Raw genomic sequence first — 18608 nt, 5'->3', positions numbered from 1 at the left:
TTCGACGGGCTTAACAATTTAAACGGTTCACTCGTAATTTTATATTTAAATTACTTTTATGCTTAATGAATGCCGAACCTTGGGTGCCTGAGGATCATACATAAAAAATATCTCTCGATTTTGGCAAAAGCACGTACAAAAAAAAGTGGTGGGACCTCTTAACTTACCCTAAGCTTTGTGTCTTCATCCCCGGCAACAATGTACCAGAAGTCCATGCAATCAGTTGCTTGGAGTCCAGATATAATTGCTTCACTAACAACGTGTGCCTTGGTTCCTTTTCTTTTCATAAAATTGCTGAAGTATAAGTAGGATCCTGAAAAGAAAAAAAGTTGTTGATTTGAATAAGGGCGAGCCCCGATTGGACGGGCGCAACTAGTCTTCCGCTTTTGACTTCGTTTAAATAACGTAATTAAAGAGAATCCCATTTCGGAGCTGTTTGATTCAGAACTGTTCAATTCAAACATCACAAAAACGTTTAAATAAACGTATCCACCGATACCTTCACATCATGTCAATTGTCATGCGCTCACTATAATTAATCGCAGTATACATTGGCAAAGAGCGAACGCTGCGATCCTATCATACAACTCAAATAAAGCTTTATTAATATTATTATAACGAAGGGTTGGAGCAAGCGACAGCTCTCCGTAGAAAGAATAAACTTCATCGATCCATTCTTACGAGCCTCGGCTTTGGACTCTGATTGGTTCGCTGGAGTCAAAGCTTGTGCCGTTGACGAGGTTATGGTGAAGTGCAAAAAAACGTAAGTTGCAAATGACAGGTCACACAAAGTGTACTTGCAATTGACTGCGGTAGCTACTATGTTTCGGAAAGGCGTATTGAAGGTGATTTGCCTTCAGTTAGTGTGCTGTAGAGTCTTTGTAATGGGTCCATCGCTTTCAGTGGAATTGATGTTGGAGATGTGTGCTCTGGTGGAACGATTGTGCGAGATGTGGCATGTGGTGGAAAAACACACAGAGACATGCTTTCTCTTTTGGTTGAAACGCTCTTTTGAGAACCGGGGTGCCCGTTACCGCGGCAGCGGTGGAAGAAGCGGAACTATGCACGCGAGCTGTTCTGTAGAGGCGCGGAGAGTACACACAGCGGAGTTTGGGCGGCAGCTGTGGGGAGGCGAGGGAGCGTATACGCACAGCGCAACCACGTGGTGTAGAATACCTCCTCCTGTTATGGTTTGACAGATGGACGTAATCTGCCGCAGTGACGTCACATGACGTTACTCGGTGTGGTGACGCGACGTGACCTGGTAGTTGCTTACGTAAAATTTAGATTTTCTCAAGTCTCACACGCGGCATTGAATTATGATGGAAATGATTACCTATTATATAGTTATTTATTAAAAAAATAGATTATTCTATTAAGGCCGCAACTCTATAAGCCAAACCGCGCTCAAGGATTTATCGTCGTCGTCAAGGTGATGTCCACAAAGTTATGACCCAAGGCTACGTAACACCCGTAATTGAAGCTCATGGTCGCCTAACCAAGGGCAGATAAGCGGCGGGTGAGTAAGCTCCGTTCGTGTAAGCGCTCGTCGCGCCAGTTCGTAATCGGTATCTTTACACCCCTAACCGCCCTCAAGGTCATGCCCTCGCCCTAAGGGTAATGTCCACAAGGTCACGTAATACCCGTGGCTACAGCTCGAGTTCGCGCTATCAAGATCAAGAAAGCACCGGTTGCGTAAGCTCCGTTCCGGTAAGTGCTGATTGCGTTGGCTCATAAGCGTCACTAGCTGAAGCTGTGTCGCCTGATGTCCTTAACGTCGTCCTTGAACTCGTCTTATATGTCGTCCTTCAGGTCGTCCTAGACGTAGTCTAGGACGACCTGTTGTTAACGTCATTAACAACAGTTGTTAACGTCGTCCTCTAGGGTCTTCCTTGAGGTCATACTTGAGGTCATTCTAGAGGTCGTCCTGGAGTTCGTCCTTGAGGTCTACCATTGCGACGTCCTTTACTCGCCCTAAAGAGTGTCCTTGAAGTCGTCCTTGAAATCGCCTTGGACATCGTTCCATTCGCCATTCCAGACGCCGTCCATGACTTCGTTTTAGACGTCGTCCTTGAGGCCGTCATAAGGTTCGTCCTATAGGTCTTCCTTGAGGTCGTCGTGAACGCTGCAATTGGCTTCGTCCTTGAGGTCGCACTAGAGGTCGTCCTAGAGGCCGTCCTAGATGTCATCCTCAACGTCGTCCTAGACACCCTCCTTGACGTCATCCTCGATGTGTGTGTGGCATATTACATCCATTTCATCAGCATACATCTTCATTTCCTAATTGTTTTCACACACGATGTTCCTGTAAAGCTGCTGCATTTAATCGCGTTTGGTCGAATGAACACGCGTGAAATTTATTTATCTATAGTAATTTTGACAAGAGTCAAGTTTTGTTGTGTATGGGTTTTAGATTTTTGGGTTATACACGTAATTGAAAAAAAAATCTGAACTGTTTTTTTTATTCCATAACAATGTACTCGTGAACGAACTCTCAGTCTGTGCATGAATGCAGGACTAGCTTTTGGGACAGGTTGCAAAAGAGGAGGCGAATTTAATTATATAAACTTAGAAGCATTTTTTTTTGTATTGTATGAGAATAATGTTGAAATAAGTAAGCGTCTGCTGTCCATAACATTTTGCAGGTTTTTTGCAAATTGCTTGTAATTTTTAATAAGATATTGCGAAACTTTCATTGGGGAGGAAACTGAGTGATTTGCTAGGCGTTGTCTATTTCTTTACACATACATACATACCGTTGTTTGCTGTTTTTAGCGTGTGGTCCATGCTGGGTTTTGGCAGTGTAGTCTTGATGGTGCCGCCACCAAGCCTCCACTCCCCCCTGCCGACGTCATCTCCCTCCACGTTGAGCCAGGAACACAGGCCTTCCTCGAAGTCGCAGTCCAGGTTGTGATTGGCTGCGGTGCACATAACAAGGGCGTTACTACATTACAGAGGTTAAAACCTCCTTCGCATGCAGGGCATGCGGATCTCAAGGTTAGAACGCAAAAACTTAGTCGCATAAGTTTTTCGACTATGTTACAAAATTTAAAGGAAAGCTAGAAAATGTAGAGCATATTTTTTCGAATCTATATTTCCAAAATAAAAAAAACTAAAACCGCGCTAAAAACTAAGCAAACACAAGGCACACAAGGAATATACGTTCTGACACCTTGTATTTTGGATATTTAGGTTTTTTTTGGCATTTTATTATTTTAAACTAACAAGCCGAACTTTGGGCCTCGCTGTAATTCCGAGATATTCGTTCGTTTCCAGGCAAAGCATACTTTTATAATGCAGGGTAGAAGACATTCAACGACCTTATTGTTTCAGCTTCTGCTGTACTAGTCTTTATTATGATTTTTAATTTAGGGATACTTCCTAAGACAACAACGTTTAATTCAAATAATCTTTCATTCAAGGCACCTCCTAAGTATATAGGTGACAATTAAAGGCAATAAGAATGTATAGAGTGAAAATAATTTTTTTTTCATTACATGTAGCAATAGCTTATGCTAGGTTCGCACGCAACACACAGGACCCATCTATTTTTTTATATTTTTGTCCGCTGCACTGATCAGATAAACCGCGGTGAAGTAGGATATTTGTCGTTCAAATCTACTTCCTTATTAATTATGTGCCTGCTCTTAAGAAAGGGTGTTACATTGCTGAAAAACATTTAGCCGTCCTGTGTTAATGCACCGTACGGCAACAGGGATAGCCGACGCACGTGACAGCAAGGTCGTGCGGGCATCGCCATCGCGCTAGGAGTAAAATAGACATTTCTCTTTTTCCGATCGCTTTTTTTTTTATTTTATACGGAACGCTGCTGTTTCTATTTTGTTCCCAAACGCGCAAAAGCAACGTTACTATACCAAAATATATACCTCGACTCGCCTTAACATGGACTATCGTTAGCTCCTGCGTGCTAAAAGAGCGAACTAGTTGCTTAAGGCTAAGCTCGGGCTGTGGCGTTGGCGGCCTCGTCGCCCTCTTGCCCGTGTGTCCTAGCGTCCATATGGGAAACACCTTCGCCGGTGGGTGTTTACGAAATATTTGATGGGCGAGTGTGCTGATTGAGCCCTAAATAAAATGCTTACAGGCCTCTTGCGAGTCTGAGAAATATTGCGCGGGGGTTGTAGGCGATGGCTGAGGCGAAGACTGCTTCTTCCCCATGTGTGACGACTGTGCTCTTCGTTGAGGCTGAGTACATTTTACTCTTCCGTCCGACATCGTGACGACAGCTACCGTATGTCCTTCTTGAGGCCCGACAGCGTCCACGTATAGCGTGCCCTGGTCGTTGTCCCACAATCTACCGAGCGATTCCGCCCTAGCTCTGCCCCTCTCGGCATTACATTACATGTCTCTATATGTATTCGACTGAAGTTAATTTTCTCTTTCATGTCCGGGGTGAGATCTTCTAGGGGCTATGGTCTCCCGCCAGGAATGGTGAGGCGTAACGGCGCCATGAGCCACTTGTCATTTGCTGTTTTGTTTAATCTCCTCATTTCGGCGAGCTTCTGAGCCTCCAAAAGCTCTTCTATCGTGTTGTGAACCCCGAGCTCCAAACGTCTGCAGGAGGATGTAGAGCTCGGAATACCCAATGCCGTCTTATATGCCTTTCTAATTAGAACATCCAGTTTCTCCACCTCACCCTTTGTGAGTTGAAGGTACGCCGTCCCGTAAATGATGCGAGAGACGACGAAGGCTTGCACTAGCCGTGAAGCTTCCTTCTCACCAAGTACGTGGCGTTTGTTTCGTATTCTTCTCATCATCTGGAGAACTTGCTAAGTTGTTCCCCCGAATGTCTTGGGTGTGACCCCGTTTCCCCTGCCCTGCAGAATATATTGTCCCAGAATTTTGACAGAGTCGGATCGTGGGATCGACTCGCAATTGATACCACTTTCAATGCGCTCGCTTGTTTTTTGTCTGGAGTTCTATAAGATTAGAAGCTCGGACTCTTCGTGGGCGCATTGGAGACCCCTGCTTCTGGCATAAGCGTCAATTGCGTCTGCGGCGAGAGAACCGCTCTCTTAAGTGTGCCTCTGGCACCTAGGGTTATTTAATTTCTTCCGCAGTAATTGGTTTATCTAGTTCTTCATTTGGCTCTCTTTCGTAATCAGGTTGGTCTTTTGGGGGATTGGTTCAGAGGTATTTGTCAGCTAATCGCTGTATTACCTTTTCGTCTAATCCTTCCGCTAGATGTATGAGTTTGTTGTTGTGGCGATACGCGGCTGTCCTTGTTCCGTTCGGATCAGTCAGGGCGCTTAGTATTTTCGAGGTTTTTGATACGCTTAATTTTTTGCAAATTTGGCCGCAAAGTGTGGTCTAGTTTTGTCTGGTTAGGCTGATGGCTTAGCTCTCCGCCTCAATGTTGCGCTCTTATTTTCTCTTTTTTACTTGCTGTTAAGCTTTTGTTTCTTCCAACGCCTCGTGAGCGACCTTCTGGCTTCCCAGAGGTGTCGAAGGTGAGCATCTAGCGCTGGAGTGTTCTCTGTAGCACTGGTGGCTTTAGTGTAGGACTTGACTTCCCCAACCAGATCTCTCGGCCACCGTTCCATGTTTTCGATCGAGATCACCTTTTCGGCTGTGCTTGCTCTCCAGCTGTCCCATTCCTTGATTTTGGCTTGTCCAATTTTTTTTTACACCTGACAGCGTCAAATTCGGTCATCAAAATGTAGTGATCACTACCTGGATGCTGATCGAGGTTTCTCCATTTTGGACGTCTAACGTTTCTGGCCATCGTAAGGTCTGGTCCGCTGAAATTCCGCGATTAAAGAAAATATCGATAATGATAACTCAGTTTGTTTTTTCTCGTTAGAAAGCAGTGGATATCTAAGTACCCTCGCGCTCCCCTGCGCTTTCAAATAGTGTCCGGAACTCAAAGTGTTATAGATTTCGTAATGTTTTCCGTGGGGTTCCGCCACACTTTCCTATGTGCGCTAGAAAACCAAGCCGAAATTCTGTTACCTTCGTCGCGATCACCACGTCCTGCTGGGCCTATGGACACGTAGAGACTTACGCCGTCTATCGTTTAAACTTAGCATGAATGACAGGGTATACTAAACTTCATGAATGGAACATTTGGTTTGTCTTAATGTTGTATTTGCATGTCCGCGAGCTGCATTCTTCACGTATTTCTGCGCAGCCTGAAACCCGGCTAAGATTAGTTTCAGTGCAACCTAATTTGAGAGTTTTCCCACTCAATCTGGAAAGGGAACTGAAACTGAAATTAAGAAAAAGCGTCTTTTGTTCGTGATTTTCACTGCAAAACTTCTAAAATAATTTTTTTTCCAATCCTTGATATTAATCAAATAGAAGGGAAGTATGTGTTCAAGGAACTTTCCGGAACCCACACCTACAAGGAAAATAGTACCTGAAGTACGAACCACTTACCCTGAGGGCGGGCGCAGTCGCTAAGCCGAACATAGTCTACCGCACAGTAGAACCCTATGTACGATCCGGGTTCGTGAGAGCACTCAAATTCCACCTGAACAAAATTAAAGGAAAAATTAGGACTGATTATCATGTCTCAACTGTAAAACTACGACCCTTAACTAAACATTAGTGAGCGATATGATGATGACCATCATCAATCATCTTTTCAATTTTGTGCCTTTATGAACAAAAAAATTTATAATGTCGCACACAATACTCCGTACCCTTGTGCTGAACATTGCTCACACCTGAAAAGTTCATCAAATGTAGAATAGGTATGGCGGTCAAGTGGTTGATTCAACTATGGGTCACTTTGTCACGTGGTCACCTAAACTGTCTTAAAGCCACTGCGTCACGTGATCCCGTGATGTCAGATATCCCGTAATGTTAGATGCCCTGACGTAAGGTGAAGGGTACATGTTAATGGTGTAGGTTGTTTCTTGTTAACTCGATCGTTCCCAACAAGAGAACGTGTTCTAAGACAAGAAGAAATCCATGCTTATTTATTTTTTCATGTGTATAAAAGGGCATTGACACCCGCAAAACAGACACAAATATCAGAAACCCTGATACAATGATATATACAGTGGCTCAAGCGGATTTGACGCTGTAAAACGAGCGAAAAAAATCTACACCTGCGCATACAAAAAGCGAGAACTTTTACAAAATGTGCAATGAGCAAGCCCTTTTCACCGTGGGAAATTTCAAGCCGCAGTTTTCTTCCTGTGACCAATGAAAGTAACAAGCTTGTCAAATTCGACGTCGAACGCGTTCACAGAGGACGAAATTCGCCACACTATTAACCTGTGGCGCCATCTCCCGATAGGCCCAGCGACAAGAAAAAAAGAGTGCGTCATCTGCTCGCAGCGCCTATGGGGAGATGGCGTCATAAGTTAATAGCGTCGCTAATTCGGTCGTCTGTGACCGCGCATCATCTTGCCTTTGGCAAGTTTGTCGCTCTCATTTGTTACGGGGAGTGAACTACGCCTTGAATTTTCTCACGGTAAAACTGAACCGCTCAATGCCCAATTTGGGAACGTTTGAGCAGTCCATAAGCAGGCACCGATCCTTCCGGCTCGTTTTACAGTGTCAGACCGCCTGTCCCACCATACATTAGTGCGTCTCACAAATATATAGTAACATATTTAATATACCAAATACATACGACATATATATAATTACGCATGCTCTTCTACAACTATTAGAAAAGAATAATTTAAATATTTATATTTCCAATTGAAAAACCGAGGCTTGTGTAACTTAAATAAGTTCCAAAGAAAGAACCTTTGAAGTATTTGAGTGAAACCTGCATTGTGCCAGAGAAAGCAGCTAAGCGTTTTTTGACAATCTAGAGTTGCCCGAAAGGTTTTGTTAATTTATTTTTCAATTCCTTTTTTTACAGTTTTCACTCCCTTCATGCGTTGTCAAAAATAACAAACAAAACACCTAAACAGCCCTTTTGTCCATAATTAGTGTTTAATCCTAAGGTATTTGCTCACAAGTTTAAATTGTGTTTGTGCAAATTTAAGTGTTCAGGCATTGTTCTGCCAGTCTCCCGCAGTCTCCAGGCCCTCTGGTGAGACACCCGCTTACTGAAGTGTTTGGAATGAAAGATTTATATTATATTGCTTTTCGCAAATATGATGCGTCACGAAACATAGTGTCCTTTCTCTTCAACAACCAAAAAAGTTAAAATAAGACAGTTATTTCAAGAAAAATCAGTGGGATTTTTGGTACCATGAATATTGAAGGACGTCAGATAATGACCAACTAACCTGAAATTGGCCTGCTGCAGAAAACGAAATTTGAGCTGGACTCCACGTGTTGTGGATCAGGGCATCACTTGAGAGCTTCCAAATAGACTGCCGTGTTTTATCGGCCCCTGCAATAATAAAGATATGGTAAAAATGTGGTGAGAAACAGAATTGTAGTTCCCAGTTAAGATAAATTCATTATAACGCATTGCGCCAGCTCATTTACTTTGCAAATATACTGTTGCACAATTCACTGGCCGTGAAATATTCTTAGCCAACATGAGCCATCACCAGCAAGGCTCGCGGTTCTAAATATTAAAGATCTAATTTTCAAAGTTTCGTAAAGTGGATCTGTAGATTCGTTTTAATGCAGTTAACCTAAGACAAACGTGAGTTTTTGTTATCAAGTATTCAAACTTAGCCAAATTCGACTAGTTCATTTCAACGACTCTTGGGTTCAGAGTCTATCCTTCTGAAAGAGCTTCACGCGGCTCAATGCATAGGCCGTATCTCCATTGTATTCCATGTTTGTTCCCTGATGTAATCTGATAAGTTAGGCAGGTCTCTCCACTTATATAAATTAGATACTCTTTTGGGCACGTGTAATTTTATTTCCAAACTTGAAGCATGCGGCTATATTGCGTAAATTATCATGCCACTTGTGACACTTTGACGAAAAATGTGTTTTATTGGCAGTGTTTTGTCAGTTGCCGGGATGAGCAGTTTCGAAGAATCGCCACGGAAGATTGCGATATCACGTGATATTATGACGCCTCGTGACACCATGACGCTGAGACAACACGTGAGACCGTGACGCCACGGGTGACGTGACGTCATTCGGTGACGTGAGTCTGGCGTCCCGACACTTTATACTGTAACATCGTGACGACAATTGGCATCGCAATGCCTTGTGACCTCTTGACGTTACGTGAACTCACACATAGTGCGTGCAAGGATCATTCGCAACACTAGGCACTATGGGCAACAATATGAAGCGGAACAGATAATTTTCCTTATTTCCCGTTTCACGACGCCCACAAAGTTGGTTAAACCTCCAGCTGTCAAACAGTATGTAGCTTCGGGTCTAAAATTTCCGTTCTAGCCGTCGTTTGGACCATAATATGTTCAAACAATTATAGGTCTACGTCAAAAAGCGTGGAAGTCTTTCTCCTCTAATACTGTTGCCTATAGTTCTGAACGGTGTTTCTCAGCACGATCAACCTACCGTCTATTTTCTATTACTAATTAAACAGAAATTTTGAATAAGACACGAGTTGAAATTATGTGTCGTATGTCGAACAGGGCACATAGTTTAAGTAGCTAATGCAACTTTCAATACTATTTTCCTCTGCGCCGCTTATTAGGCCAGGAACGGAAATGCTACATCGCAGTTTCATTTTGTACTTAAACCTGCACCAATGCTCTTCTTTCACTTGGCTCATTACATGTTCACCACTGTACAAGGGAGATTTTTTTTCGAAGTGTTGAAGAGAAAAACGTGATGAGTACATCAATAAAAAAAAAGCATAGAGGCTGTTCTTTTTTTTATTTTACAAATTTGTCTTAAGCACTGCGTAAAATTTCTACTAATGCGGTCTGTACATGTGAGTTATGGGCCATGAGGTCACAATATCGGTTGCTAATCGTCATGATAATTCAGATAATTAACTAAGATTTGTGGATTAGCTTTTTAATTAGTTGAAACAAACACATGGGTCGAATTTAACATGCTGAGTCTAGTGAAATACCACTAAAAGTTGTTTTTTATAAATATTTAGAGCGCGTTAAATTTGAAGGCATTCCATGCTTCAGTTTTTATGCTCCCCGTCACTTTAACCTAGCCTTGGGCTATGGACATTACAGACAATGACTTTTTACCTTTCGTGAAAACTTCCAGGACATGTGGTACTTTCTCCTTGGCTAGTGTAGGGATGTAGTAGAAGAAGCTCAGACACTTGTTCCGGGCGCTTCCTTCCAGCTTTGGTGAACTGAGCACTCCCAAAAGCTTGCCTTTTGGGCGAGGGAGGTAAACCGCGTAACCACCTGCAGAAGAAAAAGTTGGAGTTGTATTTCGACATGTCGATTAAACGGTCGTATGCAGAATCGCGTTTTATGAAAAACAATACGGAAGTTACTCCCAGCATCTCTCTTCCCAGCTACGAGACACCGTGTCTACATCGTCGCTGCATACGCCTTCTGTAACGCCTATCTTTTTATTGTTGTTCTTTTGAAACTTTCACATCTAGCGAAGTACTCTCTGAGCGTCTCTGAGTCCTCTCTTCCGCCTCTTCTGCTTTCTTTTCATTTATTTTTTTTCTCAGCTGCGTTGCGTGGCCCGGAGCTCGTGGCGCTCATGCTCGAGAGCCTGGCAACTAGGCCTAACTGTCTTCGACCGCAGCACCTTTACCTTTCGAGGCTAAATCAAAGTTAGCTTCGGTGAAAATGCAATTCAGTGTTAAGCTGTGCATTGATGTCACGTGACTTGCAGTCACAATACCTATACACCAATTCAGATTCCCCATTCAATTTAGAGAGCAGATTGATATCGCTTGGTTTGACCTTGCGTGACGTATACACCAAAGAAAGCGTGAACAATCTGTACTCCGATCGCCTACAGCTTCCCTCCCTCCTCACTCCCTCCTTCCCTCTTCCTCCTCACCTGCCTCTCTTTTCCCTCACCCCTCCCTGATCACGTGGCACATCAACAGCTCCCCTAAATTGATCAAAGTATACGTCCTTCACTGCCGGAACGACTGTTTGATGTCTTTAAACAATTGATTTGATCGCCTGTAAATACTGCAACTAATGCATCATAGGACTTCAAAAATACATGCCGTTACAAATTAAAGCCGTAAGGAAGAAAAAAATGGCAGCGTTTTTTGTCCGCAAACTTTTTTAATGCGTTAATTTAGTATATAGGAGCGATCAATTGGAGAACCTATATTTTTACCAATTTTAACTGAATTCGTGCGTCACTTTATCAGGGTGGGGGAGGGGGAAGAGAAGTAAGGGGTAGGCAGGGAGAGGAGATAGGGATGGGCAGGGGCGATGCGGAGGAAGAGACTAGGAAGGTGGAACGATGCAAATTGGGACGAATGCGGCAGATAGAGAGAAACTGAATTGGCATGTCACGTGACCAGACAGGAAGAAGAAGGAAGAAAGGAGGAAGGAGGTCACGTTAGGAAAAGGGAGGATGGATGAAAGGTACGGATCGGAAGGTCGGTCCGGATGAAGGGGTGAGGCAGTTGTAGTGAGGGATGGGGAAGATGGGAAAACACCTTATGGCAAATTCCACTGGTCGTTTTGGAGCGCGCCGGGACCGACATTTCTGGAGCAAGCCTATTTCACTGGGCGATCGGAATCGAGAGGGACGTGTTTCACTGGTCGTTTTGGATTAGCTCCCGCTCCAGATCTCGATCTGGATTTGAGAAAAGTCGCTCCGACGATTTCGGCGGATTCAACCAAAAGCCAGCCGGGCCAGCTGGGCCAGCTGGGCCAACCCTCGGCGCAGACACGTGACTTCCTTGCTCGCGGGGCATCTCGGCTGATATCGCCCATCTCGCCTCAGAATTCGTAGTGGCCGCTTGCTAACCCTTTGGATCGCCAGCCGGTTCGTTTTCCAGGAAGAAGAAAAGGTTTTGCAGGCGCTGCGGGCACTCCGGCAATCTTTGCTAGAAGCTCCTGAGCCATTCCTGCCGCTCGTGCGTCGAACACGTGTTAGCGCCGCGATTGCGAAAACGTCTTCGAAACGACCGCGGCGGCCGCGGAAAGAGGCAGTTGAATGACGGGGAGGCATCCGCCGATCCCGGAGCAGTGGTCATGTTCCATAGGGGATCCGTAGGCGGTGCGAACACGTTCAGATCGTGTTCTCCATTCCGGATCTAGTCAAGTGATCCCGGCGCGCTCCAAAACGCCAAGTGGAATTCGTCAATAGATGGGGGAGGGCGATAGGGAGCGTGGAAAAAGGAAGGAAGGCGAGGGGCAGAAAGAGGTAATTGTTGTGTCCCATGACGTAAAATTTTCAGCTAAATTTAACCGAGAAACTGAATTATTATGTAGACAATGCGACATCCATTTGCCCCAATAAAATAAGTGCTGAAAGCCAATTACTCTTTGGGGTCACGTGACGTCGTCACGACTTCAATTTATCCACTAAATTTAGTGAGAATACTGAGCGGGTATTTAGGTTACAGAAAGTAAACTTTCCCGCTTAATTTAGCGGATAAACTGAATGGACACGTAGGCCACGTGACGTCAATATCCACACATTGTGTATAGGTCATGTTACCTAAGCTCACGTGACGTCGCGACGACGTCGACTTTCCCACTGAATTTAGCGGGGAAACTGAGTTGGTTTTTCGGTCACAAAAAGTATTTTTTCCGTTAATTTTAGCGGAAATACTGAATTGGCCTATAGGCCACGTGCCGTAAATTTCCCACTTTGTGTATAGTGCAAGTGAGATTAGGTCGCATGACGTAAATTTCCTTGTTAAATTTATGGGAGAAAGTGAATTCCTGTATAGATCAAGTGACATCAATTTCTTCCGCTATTCTTAGTGGGCATGCTGAATTGTAGTTAGATCACGTCACGTCGACCCATCAATCACCCGGCTAAATAGAGGGGGCATATTAAAGGGGTGTTTAAATAACAAAAAAAAAATATTTTACAGCTAATTTCAGCGGGGAAATTGAATTCCGTCAATTTCCCTGCTAAATATAGTAAGAAATGCAGGTATGGTAACATTTTGGGGATAGGCGTGGGGGGTTCCGTTAGAAAGCATTTCATGCCTTAATATGCAGGATGTTTCTGTCTAAGCTTAAAATATTTGTTAAAAATAAATTCGCGAAATCTACACTACAGCGTTTTGTGCAGGCAAATTGTGCGAGCAGGAGTACGAAGTAGGAAGATAATGCGATTAATGTAAAGATGCAAGCTATAGCAGGAAAAGAACAATGATTTTTGCCGTTACTTTTGTCCAGCTCGCTTGCACCGTTGCAATACTAGCATCATCATCATAACCTAAAAATGCAAGCCGTTCTCCCTTGTTTCTGTTAGACTGGTGGCGGTTGCTGAAGCCCGTTTGCTCTACTGACGTCTAACTCGTGGTTAGCTCAGTTGGTAGAGCGCTCCAGAGGAAATGGGGAGGTCCCTCGTTCAATACGAGGATAAAACCGGTTTTTTTCCTGTCGAGCACTAGTCACCCGTAGTTGTGTATAGAGATTTGTGTTTGCGTATTTGAACCGCTTGTTCTCGCACTCCAGGGATTGCGGTTGTATACTAGGGATGTGTCTTTAAATAATGAAATGCATCCTTACTATCTGGCATTAGTTCTGGAGACGTGCAGTGTGCAGCGAGAGCACGCCAATATGACCCTCCCTGTGCATATTAAAGTCTTATTAGTGTCGAATGATAATTAATTATCCTAACCTAACAAATGCAGCTATATTTATCAGTACGTAGGTCGACTAAGTGTAAAAGAGCCGTGATTTTTTTAGGTAACCGTTGTTTGTCACGTTACTCTTATTTGACGGCGGGATTACGTCCCGCTTGAGAGCTCCCCTAGGCGGGATAATAGTTTATCAGACTTATCAACTATAATGAATTAATAACGATAATTCGTTATAAAGGGAGGAGCACACGCGCTCCTCTCTTGAGCAGATTTCTATGGTGCTCACTACAAGTGATCAAATTACTTGTAATCCATTAGTGGTGTGAGTAATATTGTAATAATTTTATCATAGTCATTAAAGGGACCATGAAATGATTTTAAAATCGAATTTCATCCACCGCACGTCGTAAAAAGTGTTAAAAGAAACACAAAAATAGGAAGCCCAAAAAAATTATTTGCTATAGAACTTTTAAAACAAAACTTGATTCTTTTGTGCCTTCTTCCCTTCGAAAGCTCTCTGCCTTTTCACTACGATGCATCCGCGGAAACGGAGCACGTCAGCCGAATCCACGTCGCCTATTGGGTAGGAGCCTACCTCACCAGCACCGCGCTCGAAAACAATAAATAGCCGGCGAATATTTCCTAAATGTTTTGTTAAATAATATTCAGATTCACATTTTGTAGCATAATTAGAGATGTGTGGCGAAAATTGCCAAATTTGATAATGCTGAGAGCCAAGCGCCATCTATCGTGTGGTAAACGAAGCAACTATTGCGCGTCCGCAGTAGGGCAGGGCTGACTTCAGTTACTTGGGTCGCGACGACAACGAACGTTTATTTCCTTTGACTTCCTTCCTTTCAAAACTTTGACTGACTGAACGTTTATTTTTCTACGTGTTTTTCTCGCGCGTGCCGACTTCAAGCTGCAAGAAAAAAAGTACTTAAAATAGACCACGACGAACAAGAACGCTGGATCCACAAACACCCGAGAAAAGCGACAATGGCCACGAATCCACCGACTCCGACGAAGCGAGCTGCTCAGAATATACGCCTAGCAGGCACTCCGACTCGGCGCAGCGCTGCTTCGTCGCAAGACCGTCTGCCTACGACCGGCTGGCGTGCTGAATGGAATATGCCCGCGCTACCATTGTGGACCCTTCTCGTATTATAGTTTGATCGCTGACCTCAATTTTAGATTAAGAGGTGAGGTCAATCTCTTCCCCTTGTTTTCCGAGGCAGTGTTGACAAACACTCGTCGAAAAGGGACTCTCGTCGATTCTATCTTCTTGTTTTGTGTGATAAAGAGCTGAAATAAGCGCCGTATGGATGACCTTCGTAACACGGTATGTAAATTTTGTTATTGGTATGCCATTTTTATTCTGACAGACTGCACGTCACTGTCCAGCTATAACAGTTCGTGGGAGGTATACGTGCAATGCCGGTCCAACCTTTCTTTGCCGAGTGTCGCGTCAGTATCGAGTTGCAATCGTAAAAGATCGGTCCCGAAGCGCTTACCAACAGCGCGAATACAGCACTTCCATCAAACGCGCGCGTCTGCTCCGAGTATGAACAGGTATTTACGTGGCTCTTGCTGACACTCGTAGTTCAAACGTATCTTTTTTAACGCCGGCTCGCTCCTGCATCTCCGAGGCCGCGAAAAACGCCGCGGCAATTTTGTCTCTATCTACGTCGCTTTGCAAACGACTGACACGGGCCGCCTTTTACCAACAATGACAGTTGGGTTGACTTCTGGAGTCTTCACCGGAAGACTCGCTGCACTTCCCAAGAGACATACCGGCGTATGGGACTGGTCCCATGATGTCGCTGTAGCGCAACATATCTCATTGAATTTCGCTCAGCTGCGATGCGGCGATGAGAGGCGCCGATTCAAAAAATACGTCGGTGACATCAGCGCAGTAAAACATACCGGCGCACCCCAACTCGTCGCCGCTAACGCTCCCATACTCCTACCGCCGAAAGAACATCTGGATCCGGAAACAGCGTACGTCACGACTTGTTTTGCGGTCAATTGGAGAGAAAGAAAAAGTCGATATTTTATTAATTTTTCGTGTAGAAGTTAATAAACCGAGACGAAAACGGTTGCTTGTTCGGCATTCAGTGAAGATTGACGGTTTAATGTAAAAGTTATCTGGAAAAAGTAAAAAGGCCATTTTATGGTCCCTTTAACAAGTAATCAAACAATGACCTGATTACATATGAAAGTACTGAAACTATCTGCAGCCGTTACTTTTTTTTTTACCCCTTCCCGTTTCTTTTGTCGCCCTTTGTTCAGCTCAAGTTTCCTACCACGGAACCGTCGAACGAGATCTCAGACTGCAGTATTGGTTACTAAAATGGGTTGGTTAAGAAGATAGAGTGGATAATTCGGTGATTCTAATTCAGTAATAAAGGGTATAAAATACCCGTTTTCAAAATGTGCGGTAATTGAAGAAATAACGGTTTCTTCTTTTAGCAAAGGCCAATTACTTGCTGTCTCGAGTGACCAAGTAATCTAGTCAAAGACATTTGAAGCAAGAGTAAGTGTAATTGAAATCTCGATTACTTTTTCTTAGCAACATCTTCAAGACGGATTTTCAGTGTATCCTCAAGGCAAATATTTAAGCTTGACATAAGCTGTGTTTAAAACTATAGTTTAATAAAAAGAAAAATGTCTAAACGTATAACGCGAGACTGTACCACACACAATAGAGTGGACACGAACCTGAATTGGTATATAATTACACACCAATGCAAGTTCTTCGCTAAATTCATTGAGACAATGCTTGCCGCCTAGTTTTCTGGGACAGATATCCTCTAAATTAAACGTAGTTTATTCAGAAGTCAGAAAACCTCATAAATTGACAGCCTATGCAGCTTAAAACGCGCTGCACCTTCCGCCAAGTCAATCTTCAGACTGAGTTCTGAACTTTGACTAGGTTCACAAACTAGTTCGTTTGTTCAGAACTCAACTCAGACTAAGTTCAGGTTGTATAAATATACCCACAACCCATTTTTTTTTCTAATCGAGGCTCTTTAAACGAATGCTGAACCGAAATCTGGATTCCGCAACACACGGCAGAAAAAGCGTGCAACGGTATGCTACAAACACCAAAACATCTCTCATTCGGCGATATCTCAAACGGATGAACGTATATTTAAAAAAAAGAAAGACTTTTACAACACTGTGTAACGCCGAATTAGAGCGCAGCTATTGAGGGGAGGAGGGAAGGGTACTGATGAGAGGGTAATCTCCGCCTCCCTCCTTTTCCTCCTCCTCCGCTCCTCCTCCTCCCCTCCTCCTCCTCCCCTCATCCTTGAAGCTCCTCACGTCCTCTCCTCCTCCTCATCCCTCCGCCACCCATTTTCCCTTATCCTCCTCTCTCCCCCTCCCCTTCCCTCTCCTCCTCCTCCATCCCCTCCTTCCCTCCCCCTCCTCCTCCACTCCTCCTCCTCCCCGCGCGTTTCATCGTGGGAAATCTTCCATGATGCACCGCGCGGGACCCTCGTGACGTCACACGTGACATCACGAGTGACGTCACGAGGGTCCCGCGTGGTGCATTATGGGGCATTTCCCGTAATGCACCGCGCAGTTACGCCGACGGCGACGGCGACGCCGCTCAAGCCGGAAACGGGCGCCTAAGAGTGGCGCGCTAAAAAAGAAGGCGCATTTGTCAGATATGCTGCCGTCTTGTTTCTCCGAGAAGAGTCGAGAAGGAGAGGGAATGGTCTCGCGTCTTCTTCGCCTCGCCGCCTTGAGGGGGCGAAGCGGAGAGAGGAAGGAAGGAGATATGTTGACATCACGCGCCTCGTCGGCCTCGTTCAATCTCGACCTCTTTTTCCAAAAATACGGCCGTCCATTCAAGACATCGCCTTACGAGTGGTGTTGTGGTGATTGTAGCGTCCCGCCTACGGCTCCTGCATTGTTCCAATTTCTTTAGAGAAAAAGATCTGAGCCTTGAAATTTCTCGCGATAAAACTGACCTGCTATTTTCACGTTCGATGAAACTTTGAGCTTTCTACGTGCAGGAGCCTACGGCTCCTGCACGTAGAAAGCTCAAAGTTTCATTGTCTGACTATTGTCTGACTCGTTTTACAACGGAAGTTCCGCTGCAGACGAGGCTTCACTATGAGGCTTCATCATGCTCAGATCACTAACGTAGACTGTATTTTAGGCCTAAACACACCCTATATCGCGTGTCTTCATTCGCTAAGCTACATCCGCCCATTTCAGCTATTGACCTTTTAAGATGATTTGTGGGAAGGTAAACGGTTCACCTTTGTTAGTGTTAAAAGTAAAATGTATTTTAAAGCACACAAATAATGTGTTTTGGGAGTACATATATGCGATATGAAATAGTACATACCCCCAAATCCTGTCGTCACATCCATGGCGGTTATGCGCGATCTGGCGGTCCCAATCCTGATCCAGCGATTCAGATTCCACTGGCCGGTTTCGTTTCCCACGCTGTACCCGCAAGCGTCACCCCAGTCGAAGTTGCAGGAACCATCCTTTGGAGCTGCGAGGAAAAAATTTATAAACGAGCCATCCACGCAGGAACATTTTTAACTCAAATAATGCTGATCATGACTTTCTCTTCTCTAGTGGTCTTTTAACAATACAAAAATAATTTCTCATTAATTTCAGCGCTGCGCGTAGATGTACTTTTATAAACGGCATAAAGGCAGCGGGGTTTGATATATTTATTAATCAACAGTCATGTTTAACGTACAATTTTAAAATTGACCCCTTTTGTTAGCAATGTTAGACTCAATGCAAAAGGCAACAAGGCCATATAAACAATATAGACTTCACACAACACTCCAGTGGAGCCAGTATTGGCTTCTATATGTTTTTTTTTCCAACTCTAGTCACCAACACATTCGTCGATAAAATGTGTTAATTGGTTCAGCCTCACTATCTGGCTGCAATCAACAATGCAAGTGTGCAATGTGACACATCGAACTGAAAATCAAGGAAGTTAATTAACACATTTGAGTTAATTAGCCTACTGAGTGGGATATTTATC

General features: G+C 44.1%; 1 protein-coding gene across 1 annotated transcript in view; it reads right to left on the bottom strand.

Annotated features, from left to right (window-relative positions):
• LOC120840044 (MAM and LDL-receptor class A domain-containing protein 1) overlaps positions 1 to 18608 on the bottom strand; it is a 129200-nt gene that overhangs the window by 39924 nt on the left and 70668 nt on the right. Inside the window, exons 5-10 of the mRNA XM_040210475.1 lie at positions 17946 to 18098; positions 10071 to 10235; positions 8214 to 8320; positions 6397 to 6490; positions 2757 to 2918; positions 168 to 313 (exon numbers count right to left, since the gene is read on the bottom strand). Coding sequence (XP_040066409.1) covers positions 168 to 313; positions 2757 to 2918; positions 6397 to 6490; positions 8214 to 8320; positions 10071 to 10235; positions 17946 to 18098 — 827 coding nt within the window. The remainder of the gene's footprint in view (positions 1 to 167; positions 314 to 2756; positions 2919 to 6396; positions 6491 to 8213; positions 8321 to 10070; positions 10236 to 17945; positions 18099 to 18608) is intronic.

This window comes from Ixodes scapularis, unplaced genomic scaffold (genome assembly GCF_016920785.2).
Source record: "Ixodes scapularis isolate PalLabHiFi unplaced genomic scaffold, ASM1692078v2 PGA_scaffold6__148_contigs__length_123643588, whole genome shotgun sequence".
Lineage (NCBI taxonomy): Eukaryota > Metazoa > Arthropoda > Arachnida > Ixodida > Ixodidae > Ixodes > Ixodes scapularis.
The sequence above is the reverse complement of the archived record's forward strand: the minus strand, read 5'-3'. Positions and strand labels throughout refer to the sequence as shown.